Genomic DNA, 14311 nt, shown 5'->3' on the forward strand with positions numbered 1-14311 from the left:
TGCCTTTCCTAATCTTGTAAACACCTATCAGGTTGTGATACAGGCTTACAAGATCTGTGTCTTAGCTGCATCTTCTGTTGGATTGGGGAGTGAGAATGAAAGCACGTAGAGACAATACTTTGCCCCCGAACAGCAAAAACTTGCTACCTCCAGCAGGACTGGGGTGGGCTGGGGCTATAGCCAAGAGATAACCATGAGCATAGGGGAAATTTAAAACCCATTTAAGCCCATCTTAAATTTCAATTAACCACTGTCTGGTTAGCTAGACAATTTCCCTTGTTAATAGAGTAACCAAGGGAAGCAAAGAGAGACCTTAGGGAACAGTTCTTGGAGCCTGAACAATGGTTTAAAAGATGTTTCAATGAAGGAACAGCCAGAGCATTGTAAAGAAAGAAAAAAATACAAATTGGCTTGAACCAGAGGATGAGCGACAGTGCAAATATTTCAAATGACTGATTCACTTCATTTTGCGGAAGGACATGAAATCCCACTCTTATTCAACATTAGTGATTGATTCATTACGAAGGCAACACCGAGTCCAGCTACAAGTGTGCCAGCTCTTGGCCATTTCTAACAACTTTAATTGAGTCATTCCAATTCTGTATGCTTATACTTTTGTCTTGCGTGACAGATTTGTCACACTTTGTACATTTCTAGCCCAGGATTGTATCCTTAGTCACAAATCACAACGTTCTGTGCTTTCCATCAACTTCACTTTAAACCTGTAGGATACCATTCACTTCAAGAACACATGAATAGCTTATAATAGTTTATAAGTTCAGCCATACAAGCCTCGTTTCCCTGTCTTGCTATTCAGCGTTGGCATGTTGTTCCACTCCTAATCAACAGTGGCTAAACTTACTGAGTCATGTCACTAAGCTGAGCCATTGTAGTTTTTCACCCTATGAACTCTATTCAGAGGCTTTTACAAAGAGGATTCTGTTAAAAGTGGGCCCAGAAGACATGCAAAAGGAAAGCACCAAACACACACCACACTTGTCAACCACATACTTCACATATCTGAAGTAAAATTTCCATCCTTGTCACTAAATGTTTATTCTGTCCAGCAGCCCATCTACTTACCTATTGCTACAAACTGAATGTGCCAGAAATGGTTATACTTACAAAATAGGCACTCTGCCTATCAAAAATGAGCACAATGGATTTTCACCACCAATGTCCAGTCACTATACACTTCTATCACCACCATCAAGAAGGCCTTAAAGCTCTTCAGTTCTTTCTCAACAAAAGATTCAACCAGATCCCCTCCACCCCACACTCCTCCATCTGGCAGAACTGGTCCTCGTCCTCAACCTCAACAATCTTTCCTTCAGCTTCTCCCACTTTCTCCAGACTCCAGGGGTAGCCATGGGCACATGCGTGGGCCCCATCTATGCCTGACTTTTCATTGGCTACATAAAACGGTCACTGTTCCAGCCTTCTCCGATAAAGCTCCCCACCTATTCCTACGCTATGTCGATGACTGCATTGGTGCTGCTTCTTGCACCCAGGTTGAGCTTGTCAATTTCATCAACTTTGCCTCCAATTTCCACGCAGCCCTTGTTCACTTGGTCCATTTCTGACACTTTTCTCCCGTCTCTCCTGCTGGAGACAACTGTCTACTGGCATCTTTTATAATTCTACCGATTCCTGCAGCCATCTCGATCATACCTCTTCCCACCTTGTCTCCTGTAAAAATGTTATTCCCTTTTACAGTTCCTTTGCTGCACCTGTTCCCAAGCTAAGGCTTTTTCCCCCCAGGATATTAGTGATATCCTCAAAGAACAGTGTTTCCCATCCTCCACCATTGATGCTGTCCTCACCCACCTCTCCCTCCATTTCCCGAAATCCGCGCCCACCCATCTTCCTGCCAACTAACAGAATTCCTTTGGTCCTTACATTCCACCCCATAAGCATCTGCATCCAACACATCATTCTTAGAAACTTATACCATCTTCAATTGGATCCTACCACCAAACGCACCATTACCTCCCCGACTCTCTGCTTTCTGTGATTCCCTTGTCCATTTATCCCTCTCCACTAATCGCCCTCCTATCACATATCCTGAAAGTGATAGAAACGCCACACCTGCCCATTCAGCTCCTCTCATTCAGGGCCCCAAACAGTCTTTCCAGGTGATGCACCTCTTCGCCTATGAACCTTTTGAGATCATCTAATATATCTGGCGTTCCCAATGTGGACTCCTCTACATTGGTGAGACCAGACGCAAATTGGAGGCCGGCTTTGTCGAGCACCTCCACTCCATCCGTCCACCAGTGGCCCACCATTTTAATTTCCATTCCCATTTTGACATAGCAGTCCATGGTTACCTCTTCTGCTATGAGGCCACTCTCAAGGTGGAGGAACAACACCCTGTATTCCGTCTAGGTAGCCTCTAACCTGAGGGCATGAACATCACTTTCTCCTTCTGGCAATTTCCCCCCCTTCCCTTCCATCTTCACTCCAGCCTCTTCCGCCTTTCACTTCCCCCCGGTGTCCCCCCCCACTTCCATTTCTACCATGGTCCACTCTCCTTCCCCATCAGATTCCTTCTTCTCTTGCTCCTTACCTTTCTCATCTACCTGGCTTCACATATTACCATCCAGCAAGTCCTCCTTCCCCTTCCTCCTTTTTATTCTGCCATTTTCCCCCTTTCTTTTTGGTCCTGAAGGGTCTTGGCCCAAAATGTAGACTGTTTATTAACTTCCATAGGCCCATTGAGTTCCTCCAGCATGTTTTTTTTCTTTTCTCTCTCTCCCTCTCCCTCTTTCCAGAATCTTCTGTTTATGAATGACTACTTGATATAGACAGAACAACACATTTCATGTTTACAGATATCCAGATACGCAATTAGATTACAAATTGATGGCAGTTTGGGATATTAAGGGTTGAAATCGAGTGATTTCTTAGATGCACTGAATGCATAGATTATGTCAGGAGGAGGATTTGACTTCACTTCAGTTAGACCAAATAAATATATTTAAATAGATAAGTTAATGCCACGCAATTAATTGATCTCTTTGGTAGACTTGTAAAGATGATTTTCCCCCCAGTTTCACATTCAACGCTAGTTCAGGAATCATAATTTCGTGTTCTGTTTTTTTAATGTTTTCCAGAGTGCTGTGATATAGAGCCAAAATTACTGCTTCAATCATAGGAAATTAAATTTCAACATCTGCTGCTCTATTGACCAATGCAGTAGCCTTCCAGTTTATAGACTACATTGTGCAGAACTTTATACCAACTACATTGTACTTACTAAATACAAGTAAATGCAGTTGTTGACTTTTAACAAGCATGCTTAAGTCATTTACACTGGACTGTACCTATGAAATATAAACTTGATTAATCATTACAGAAACATTTATAAACGATGAGCAAATGAGAATTGTCTTCATGTGCTGGATTTCCAATATATCACTCACTCATGGACAAATAATGAGCACATCTCACGTGATCTATGATACGTGGTCCTTGAAGTTTGTGTCTCAAGTTATGAAATGAAAAGTTGATTTTTCCAACCTGAACCAGCAGAGCTCAAGTAGAAATAAGCAATTTTTTCTTCCTCAGTTTCAATTTCATTCTGAACTCATTAAGTTTGAGTTGATGGTCATGAGAAGGCTCACTAAAAATTCAATAGGAACCATGGCAGCTTTGCTTGAAGCCCCAAGGTAGCAAAATCCTATCGAGAAAGCTGGCCAGAGTTTTGAGGACTTTATGTGTACAAGGTCATTTGCTCTTCATGGTTGTTTTGGCACGCATCTCCCAAAGTGCACAGTCTCCACAAGATTTTGGTCACATGTAGCAAATTGAGAAAATTTCAATTATATAATTCATCAAAACATGGCACAATACAGGAGAACCACCTGACATGATAATTAATTCAGAGACAAATTTAAAAATTCCCAATAATTTTGCAGTTCCATGACTAAATTATAATTTCAAATAACTAATGCCCATAAACAAATGGAGCATTATCATAATGTATAACGATGCACTGCAAATTAGTTATTTCAGTGCAATCTTTAACCCGATTTGAAACAATTTAGATGTTACACATGCAAAAAGAGTTAACGAGGAATCTGCATCAAGCTCAAGTTTTCCAATACTAAAATTTACAAGAGGGAGACTTAGAGGTTAATTACCCTGGCAAACAGTGTCCACAGGCAGCATCTGTCATTGGTGTTCCCAGACGAATATACGTCTTCCTCAAGCTCGCACAGTCCGTGTGGGTTTTACAGGACCCGAAACCATAGCTGTCTTTAAAAGTGCCCTGTGCACAGGTTCTGCAGCTCTTTTCAAAACCTTTTCCGTAACCACATTCCTAACAGAAACAGCTTCTATTTTAGTAGAGTAAAATTTTCCCAGGTTGTCCCCAAGCAGATACATGCTTTTTATTACCACACGGTTAAGATTAAGACAAGATGATGATGATTATAAAGTGCAGAATCAATTAGGATTTCACTGTATTCGCTATAATTACCAAAACAATCTCTTGAAATGACAGTTTGGCCACAAAGGGCCTGTGCACAACACAAATGATTAATCAATAGTGATAATACAATTGTGAGTAAAAGCAGTTTATAACAAATTATATTGGTCATTCAAGCATTTCAACCAAAGCCATCTGTCTACTCCAATTACATTTAATCTTATCTATTGTTCCTGTTGATTGATCAGTCAATAGTCGAATTATTAATGATTCGCCATTACAACAATTGGGAAACGATGCTAGGATTTGCTTTAATATGATGTGGTAGTGCGCTGAAACAGACCAAGTGTGTAATGTTTGCTCTGGGCAATGTGGTTTAATGAGCATTATTGAACTGGGAACCATTTAGAATCAATCCCAAAATCCCAATTCTCATTTCCATAAGGTCACCTAGCAACCAAGCTGGAATCTAGAGACGGAGAGGGAAAACAATATATACAGGAATTTCACCAAGCCAGTTCATTTTAATGGTTTATGGGGATGTGTCTACTGCAGGAGTCTCTGCTGAATTCACTGAGCAGGGACTCAAAAGTTCCCCTTCCTCACCCATCCCAGGAGGACATTAACAGGAGGATTGCTTGAGAAGGAGGATTCCCTTCTCAGGACAGATAAAATTGCAAACACATCTTACTGATGCAAACAGGACCAGACATACGCGCAAGTCCTCAGCATTACTCAGCAGAGCAGGGCAGAAGCAAGTGGGATGCCAATAATTTAAGTCCAGCTTACCAACACTGACCTGCTTGGCTTAGGCTCACTAAGTAATTAAAAGCCTCCACCTTCTCATAATCACTTCACAAATACTGGGCCCCTCTCAGGATGCAGGCAGTGTCTTGTGGGAAAACATAGAGCACTAGTTAGTCTGAACATTTGTCAGTGACAGAGATGAGGGAAAGGAACCCCACCTTTCTAAACTTGCCGACAATGTGGGATTGAGAGTTGTAGAGGCTTCAAGATGAGTCCAGTGAGGACAAGGATATGACAAGTGCAGCATAACGTGAATAAATGTGAAGTTATCCAAATTAGCTGGAGGCGGGGGGGAAGGGAAACTAAATGGCAAAACATTGGGTAATATTGACATACAAAGGGATCTAGGGTGACCTTTAATGTCACTCACTTAAAGCAAACATGCTGGTATAGCAAACAGTTAAGACTGCAATTGGTGTGTAGGCCTTCAATGTAAGAGCTTTTGTGTACAGGAACAAGAATTCTTACAACAATTATATGGGATACTGATATGTATTATTTGAAGGTTTGATTATCAAATGGTTCTTGGATGGAGAGCTGTCATACAAAGAGAAATTAAGTAATTAAAGAGCAAACACAAGGAAATCTGCAGATGCTGGAAATTCAAACAACAACACACACAAAATGCTGGTAGAACACAGCAGGCTAGGCAGCATCTATAGGGAGAAGCGCTGTTGACATTTCGGGCCGAGACCCTTCGTCAGGACTAACCGAAAGGAAAGATAGTAAGAGATTTGAAAGTAGTGGGGGGGAGGGGGAAATGCAAAATGATAGGAGAAGACCGGAGGGTGTGGGATGAAGCTAAGAGCTGGAAAGGTGATTGGCGAAAGTGATACAGAGCTGGAGAAGGGAAAGAATCATGGGACAGGAGGCCTGAGGAGAAAGAAAGGCGGGGGGTGGGGGGGGGGAGCACCAGAGGGAGATGGAGAACAGGCAAACAACTAAATATGTCAGGGATGGGGTAAGAAGGGGAGGAGGAGCATTAACAGAAGTTAGAGAAATCAATGTTCATGCCATCAGGTTGGAGACTACCCAGCTGGTATATAAGGTGCTGTTCCTCCAACCTGAGCTTGGATTCATTTTGACAATAGAGGAGGCCATGGATAGACATATCAGAATGGGACTGGGACGTGGAATTAAAATGTGTGGCTACTGGGAGATCCTGCTTTTTCTGGCGGACCAAGCGTAGGTGTTCCACGAAATGGTCTCCCAGTCTGCGTCGGGTCTCACCAATATATAAAAGGCCACACCGGGAGCACTGGACGCAGTATACCACACCAGCCGACTCACAGGTGAAGTGTCACCTCACCTGGAAGGACTGTCTGGGGCCCTGAATGGTGGTGAGGGAGGAAGTGTAAGGGCAGGTGTAGCACTTGTTCCGTTTACAAGGATAAGTGCCAGGAGGGAGATCGGTGGGAAGGGATTGGGGGGACGAGTAGACAAGAGAGTCACGTAGGGAGCGACCCCTGCGGAAAGCAGAAGGGGGGGGGGGGAAATGTGTTTGGTAGTGGAATCCCATTGGAGGTGGCGGAAGTTACGGAGAATTACATGTTGGACCTGGAGGCTGGTGGGGTGGTAGGTAAGGACAAGGGGAACCCTATCCTGAGTGGGGTGGCGGGTGGATGAGGTGAGGGCAGATGTGCAGGAAATGGGAGCGATGCATTTGAGAGCAGAGTTGATGGTGGACGAAGGGAAGCCCCTTTGTTTAAAAAAGGAAGACATCTCCTTCTTCCTGGAAAGAAAAGCCTCATCCTGAGAGCAGATGCAGCAGAGACGGAGGAATTGTGAGAAAGGGATAGCCTTTTTGCAAGAGACAGGGTGGGAAGAGGAATAGTCCAGGTAGCTGTGAGAGTCTGTAGGTTTATAGTAGATATCAGTAGATAGGCTGTCTCCAGAGATGGAGACAGAAAGATCAAGAAAGGGGAGGGAGGTGTCAGAAATGGACCAGGTAAATTTGAGGGCAGGGTGAAAGTTGGAGGCAAAGTTAATGAAGTCGATGAGCTCAGCACGCGTGCAAGAGGCAGCGCCAATGTAGTCGTCGATGTAGCGAAGGAAAAGCTGGGGATGGATACCGGTATAGACTTGGAACATGTAATTAAACCTGTGTACACCAGAGTTAGAAGAATGAACAGATCTAAATGAGTGTAGAAACACTGAAAAGCCGGTGTAGGGAATGATACCCGAGGCATACACTGATCTTTTTTATCACGGGCTGGTATGGAAATACCAATGCCCTTGAACAAAAAAGCCCAAAAAGTAGTGGATACAGCCCAGTCCATCAGGGGGAAAGCCCCCCCCCCCCACCCTTGTGCACACTTATATGGAGTACTGTCCAGGAAGGCAGCATCCAGCCCATGCTCTCTTCTCACTGCTGCCATCAGGAAGGATCCATACCACCAGGATCAGGGACAGTTCTTACCCCTCAACATCAGGCTCTTAACTCACCCCATCACCAAACTGCTCCCACAACCTATGGACTCTTCATCTCAGGTTCTTGATGTTTATGGTTTATTTCTTTTTTTGTGTTTGCAGAGTTTGATGACTTTTGCACATTGGCTGTTTGTTCTTCCTACTGGGTGTGGTCTTTCACCGATTCTATTGTGATTCTTGTATTTACTGTGAATGCCCACAAGAGGATGAATCACAGGTTTGTATATGGTGATGTATATGTATGTCGATAATAAATTTACTTTGGCAGGAGGAGCTCCTGAGAACTGCAATCTCCATCTTAGTTCACAGCACAGGACATTTGGAATGCATCACTTAGTTGATTTTCTGATGCTGTGGACCTGCGAAGCTGCTGCAAAGTAAATTTTTCATTGCGTCTAAGCATATGACAATAAACTCAAAAGGAGAGGTTCTTTCATTCCAAAGGTGATGAACCCATAGAATACCTGAAGGCACTGGTTTTATTTGAGGAGATCGGTAGGTTTCTGAACAGGAAAGGCTTCAAGGCCGCAAGAGGATCAGAGTGGGACTTTGATACAAAGGTACAGGATTGAATGATTGAACTGAACGGCAGAGCCACTCCAAAGCTGTGTGCCCTTCACCTTCCCCTTAATGTTTCTGCATTTGGAAGCTTTAATTGCATATACGTGGCTTACATGAAGCAAATCCTGGTTAGACCACGTTTGGAATAGTGTGCTCATTTCTGGTCGTCCCATTACTGGAAGGTGGGTCCAGAGGAGACTTACCAGGATGTTGACTGCATTAGGGAGCACATTTTATGAGGATAGGTTGAGCAAACGAGGGCTTTTCTCTATGGAGCGGAGAGATGACTTGATAAAAGTATACAAGATAAGAGGTATAGATCTAGTGGATAGCCAGAGACTATTTCTTCCAGGGTAGAAATGGCTAACACCAGGGGGCAAAGGGTATGTTAAAAAGTGGGATGAAGAGTCTGTGCTGTGCTGCAGTGGTCTATGTTCTAAAATACAGACAAAAAAAAAGAAAAACTAAAAGACACACATTACTAAATTAAGTTTATGTTAGAAAGAGTGAGCTTATTACCTTGTCAGGCTCTTGTCCTGGAGGACAGGGAAAGCAGGGAACACAGTGACCTTGGCTGTCCTCAAATTCCAGCTCACCGCACTGCATCATCATAATACTTTGCCATGTCAGCAGCTGTGAGAAAACAGACACGTTGTGTTGGTGACACTTAATCATTCACCCCTCACTGGGGCCCAATGAACTGTTCAGTGACGCAGCTCATAATGCAACTGAATTATAGTGTCACCTTCTGCATATGGCAGAGTAACCATTCTGTTAATCTTTGTGCACTGAAATCCCTGTTCTCTCTCTCTCTCTCTCTCTCTCTCTCATACACAGACGTTTCTCAAATATACTGGCTGGGGGCCAGGTTCAGGTTTCTCCACTGCCAGGAATCTGCTTACTCGTGGATGTCAAAATGATGACAGCATCTTCTGTGCACTCAGTGGAAATATACTCAGTGGCTCACCTACTTGTTAATGCAAATATATAACCAGCCTATCAGGTGGCAGCAACTCACTGTACGTAAGCATGCAGACATGGTCAAGAGGCTCAGTTGTTCCACAAAATTATCAGAATGGGGAAGAAACGTGACTGACTGTGGAATAATTGGTGGTGTCACATAGGGTGATTTGACTACCTCAAACTGCTGATCTCCTGGGATTTTCCTCACACAACAGCCTCTACAGTTTACAGACAATGGTGTGGGCAAAATCACCTTGAAACAAGAGAGGTCGGAGGAGAATGGCCAGACCGGTTCAAGCTGAGAGAAAGGTGACAACAACTCAAATAACCACTTGTTAACAATAATAGTGTGCAAAAGAGCATCTCTGAACGCATGACACATCAAACCTTGAAGTGGATGGACTACAGCAGCAGAAGACCACACCAGGTTCTGCTCCTGAGCCGAATAAAGTGGCTGCAAAGAGCAAATACTGGAGGGGATAAATCAGCTTTTGTTAGCGATGGAAGATGCGACGTGACCTGGAGGTGTACAAGATGATGAGAGGCATTGATTGTGTGGATAGTCAGAGGCTTTTTCCCCAGGGCTGAAATGGCTGCCACAAGAGGACGCAGGTTTAAGATGCTGGGGAGTAGGTACAGAGGAGATGTCAGGCGTAAGATTTTTTACTCAGTGTACGGAATGGGCTGCCAGCAACAGTGGTGGAGGCAGATACGAAAAGGTCTTTTAAGAGACTTTTGGATAGGTACACGGGGCTTAGAAAATTAGAGGGCTATAGGTGAGCCTAGTAATTTCTGAGGTAGAGACATGTTCAGCACAACCTTGTGGGCCAAAGGGCCTGTATTGTGCTGTAGGTTTTCTATGTTTCTATTAACACTTGATAATAAACAAAGACAATTAGCCCATAGTGTACAGCTAACAGCCACTGATGGTAACCAGAGTTCAGTATTATTTGGATGGATCCACAATTGGCCTTGAACTGTGGAACTCATTAGGCCAGATCAGCATGCAGCTGAGTGTCAACAGCCTGCTCGGTCTGGAATCACCCATCACCCAGACCTGGGCGATGAATCTCAACGGAGGGTCAGGCAGCATTTGGGTGGGGTGGGGGGGGAAGAAACTGCGAACATTTCAGGGTCAACACCCTCCATCAGGGAGGAGTGAGGAGAAGCAAGGGTCAGCAGAGAGAAGCGGAGTGCTAAGAAAGGACTCCAAAGTGATTGGTGGACTGAGGAGGGTTTATAGAGGTGTGTGTGCATGTGTGTGTAGACAGATAGGGTGCCCAAGACTTTTCACAGTTCTACGTATAATCTTTCCACTTACCAAATAACACTTAATACTACTGAGCTATTATAAAGCTATGTACTCTTATTTGTTTACTCTTCCTATTTAATCAGAAGTCTTAGACCCAAGGCTTTTGTACAGTACTGCACATGGTGCACTAAGTGTTATGAATGTACCACAGCTCTGAGGGGCCGAAGGGTGCGGGGTAGCCCCCTCCTTTGTGAGAATCGCAAGATCACTATTGACTTGGGTCAAGAGACCCAGGAAATGAGAGAGAGAGACGTGCGGAATGTCTTGTTCCCCCCCCCACCCGGCGATATAAAGCTACGGGAAACGGCCATTGTTTCTCGGAGACGAACTTGCGTATTACAATACTGTGCTACGTGGAAGCCCTCAGGCAAAGTGGGCTGGTTGAGGGAGGGATTGCATCACCCCCAACCTGATTGACATCTGAGACCCTGTGAGTCAGGATAAAAGAGGGTCTGTGGGAACAGCCCCTCAGACGCACCAGAAGAAACACTAGCGATCCCGTAATAGCGGAAGCCGGTGGGGAGGCCACGTGCGTTCGGTTCCATTTGTCCAGGAACCGGTGCCCTTTACCATGGAAGAACGGCTTTTAGCTAACAACGGGGAAACCAACTCCCAACGACTCAAAGGATTAACATCATAAAAGGACTGGGCAAGTTTAACCCGTCTTTCTCTCAAACCAAAATGCTGCAGCTTGAACGAACTAACAGTGACTTTTATATTTCCATCGGACAATACATTATCCCCTAGACAACGATAGAGCTATTTCTTATTATACCCACGCGTTTAGATTTAGTATTGACGACGTATATTATCTTATGTTTGCATTGATATTATTTTGTGTATTTTTTATCAATAAATACTGTTAAAATAGTACCATCAGACTTCAACGGACCTCTCTATCTTTGCTGGTAAATGACCCAGTTACAGGGTTCGTAACATAAGAATAAGCTGACTTCTACAATAAACCACAGAACATCACATGAATATATTAATGAGTTGATGCCAGATTGAAGTTAACAGAAATAAGAACTTTAATAGGCTGCATTACTATCTGATATGATGGGGGGGGGGGGGGGAGAGGGGTGCTACAGCACAGGATCAAAAGAAGCTACAGAAAGTTGTAAAATCAAGTCCACTCCATCTTGGGTACTCGCCTCCATAGAATTCAAGATATCTTCAAGGATGGTGCCTCGGAAAGATGGTGTCCATTATTAAGAACCCCCATCACCCAGAACATGCCCTCTTCTCATTGCTATCATCAGGTAGGAGGTACAGAAGCCCAAAAACAGTTCAGCAACAGCTTCTTCCCCTCTGCCATCCAATTCGTGAAAGGACATTGATCCCATGAGAACTACCTCACCTTTTAAATATCATTTCTGTTTTGCACTATTTTTAAATCTATTTAATATGTACTTAATGCAATTGATTTACTATTTTTCTTTGTCTATTATTATGTATTGCATTGAACTGCTTTTGCTAAGTAAACAAATTTCATGGCACGTGCCGATGATAATAAATCCGATTCTGGTCTTTGGCACAACTCATCCATGCCAACCAAGATCTCCTTCAGAGTTCATCCCATTTTCCAGTATTTGCCCCATATCCATCTAAAACATGGTTTCCCAGCCGGGGTCTGTGGACCTTCGGTTAATGGTAGTGAAGAAGAATATCCCTCAACTCGGCAGTGGAGTTCTCAGGGCACCGTCATGACGGTGTTTCTGTCACAAGCTATTCTTGTTTTTATGAGGCTGAGTTGCTAGCTCGACACTCTTAATGGTAGAGGTCCACAGTATTAAAAAAGGTTTGAGAACCCCTGCTCAAAAACTTTTCTAAGCATGAAGCTGGTGAAATGTCTTTTAAATGTTGCATTTGTACCCGCCTCTACCACTTTCTCTGAGAACTCGTTCCATATGTTTACCACCCACTGTGTGAAACTCTTCCCCCTTTAATAGCCAGTATGTTCAATTCTAAAAGCTTACATTAAAATGGAAGAGTGCTGCTTAGTTCTTCTGAGGCTGTTAACAGCTATTGTTATATATTAATTACAACAGGGGAAGAAAATTGGAATATTTGAAAAATTAAAGTTGCTTCAGTTGTTCTCCCCATAATTTAACACTACCTCAAATTATTTTCTTGGTGGCTTCAGAATTGATAAATTTTGAAAGGGTAGCTTTTTTCCAACCCATACTATAATTCACAACATACTGCTGACTTTAGGATTATACACGAAACCAATGTTCTATCACTTTTCCTTTCTGAGTTTCTCCACCACCAATCCTCCTTCAATAAACAGCCAAAGATGGCCCCAGTGGAATCTCTCTCCCACATCAATTGTCTTCCTCAAGCTTCCTAATTACCACAAAAAGTTAAGATCAGTACTTCAGACCATGCTTCTGCCTCAGCATCTTTTGACATCAACCCTTTGCTCATGCAAATTTATAATTGTTATAATGAGACATCTCATTAAAATTCCTGTACTAGCAAGGAATGATGAAGGTACATAAAAAATTCAGAACCAGGCTTATTACCAACATAGGCTGTGAATTTTTTGTTTTGTGGCAGCAGTACAGTGCAATACAATTACTATATTTTATATTTCTTATTGTTACAATAAATAAAACATAAATTAGTACAAAATAAAGTAAGATTGTGAGGTAGTGTTCATAGGCTCATGGAGCGACTGTTCAGAAATCTGATGGCAGGGGGGGAAGAAGTTGTTCCTAAAATGTTGAGTATGTTACCTTCTTCCTGATGATAGTAATGAGAAGAAGGCATGTACTGGGTGGTGAGGGTCCTTAATGTTAGATACCGCCTTCTTGAGGTAGCACCTATTGAAGATGACCTTGATGGTGCCAGCACTCAAATGCATATTGAAACCTCATCACATCAGGTGAGCTATGTCAGTGTAGTTCACCTATTCCTTCAAACTTTTGGCTGACAATCAGAGTTACCCCTGCTATTATACTGAAGGCAGACTTCTACTGCATTGGGATCAGACAGTGTAACATTGATTAACCAGCTGTATTTGATGAGGCCAGATACATTGATCATACTTGCTTCCCTTTCATTGGAGGCAATTTCAAATTCTGGTGCCTCCTCGTTGATCCTGTGAAATACCTGATGCAAATTTGTGGGCACTGGCTCTTCAATGATTCCATATCCAGTAAGGCTGTTCTGGGATGAGATGTGATGAAATTACAGGGACATAATACAGACGGCCCTCCTTATCTGCAGGGTATTGGTTCCGGGACCCCTCGCAGATACCAAAATTCACTGAAGCTCGTTCCTTATTCAACCTATCTCAATCCTGTGGACCTTAGGACCCAGCGGAACCCTAGACCTTACTTAACTTCTCTCAGTGCGGTGGACATTTAAGATCCAGCGTCAGAGCTCTGAATGCACGAAAATAATCACAATTGAAAATAATGTAGCGGTGTGCTACAAACAGCGCTAAAATTACGACACGGAGTCGGTAACTGCAGTCGAAGGAAAAACTTTATTCGAAAACTTCAGCCTCACTTTTAAGCCTCTGTCAACCGGCCCCCCATGGCGAAGAAGCTCCAAAGCTCTGTGCTCGCAAACCCCCGTAGGCTATCTAATTGTGAGTCGGTTCGCATACGCTAGGAAATGAGCCGCCACAATAAAGTGGAAATAAAAAAAGCAATCGGAAAGAGGTGAAACAACATTGGTCATTGGAAAAGCGTTAGGCTACTTTGGTCAAAGATCAGAACAATTTTAAAAGATAAAGTGAGAAGGCTCTGCCCCCAATAAAAGCTACAATTATTACTAAGCAACACAGTGGTTTA

At 43.2% G+C, this 14311-nt stretch overlaps 1 protein-coding gene across 1 annotated transcript in view; it reads right to left on the reverse strand.

The window, feature by feature from the left end:
* relt (RELT TNF receptor) overlaps positions 1-14311 on the reverse strand; it is a 72055-nt gene that overhangs the window by 43215 nt on the left and 14529 nt on the right. The window contains exons 3-4 of the mRNA XM_059963952.1: positions 8750-8863; positions 4146-4324 (exon numbers count right to left, since the gene is read on the reverse strand). Of these exons, the coding sequence (XP_059819935.1) occupies positions 4146-4324; positions 8750-8863 (293 nt within the window). The remainder of the gene's footprint in view (positions 1-4145; positions 4325-8749; positions 8864-14311) is intronic.

This window comes from Hypanus sabinus, chromosome 3 (genome assembly GCF_030144855.1).
Source record: "Hypanus sabinus isolate sHypSab1 chromosome 3, sHypSab1.hap1, whole genome shotgun sequence".
NCBI lineage: Eukaryota > Metazoa > Chordata > Chondrichthyes > Myliobatiformes > Dasyatidae > Hypanus > Hypanus sabinus.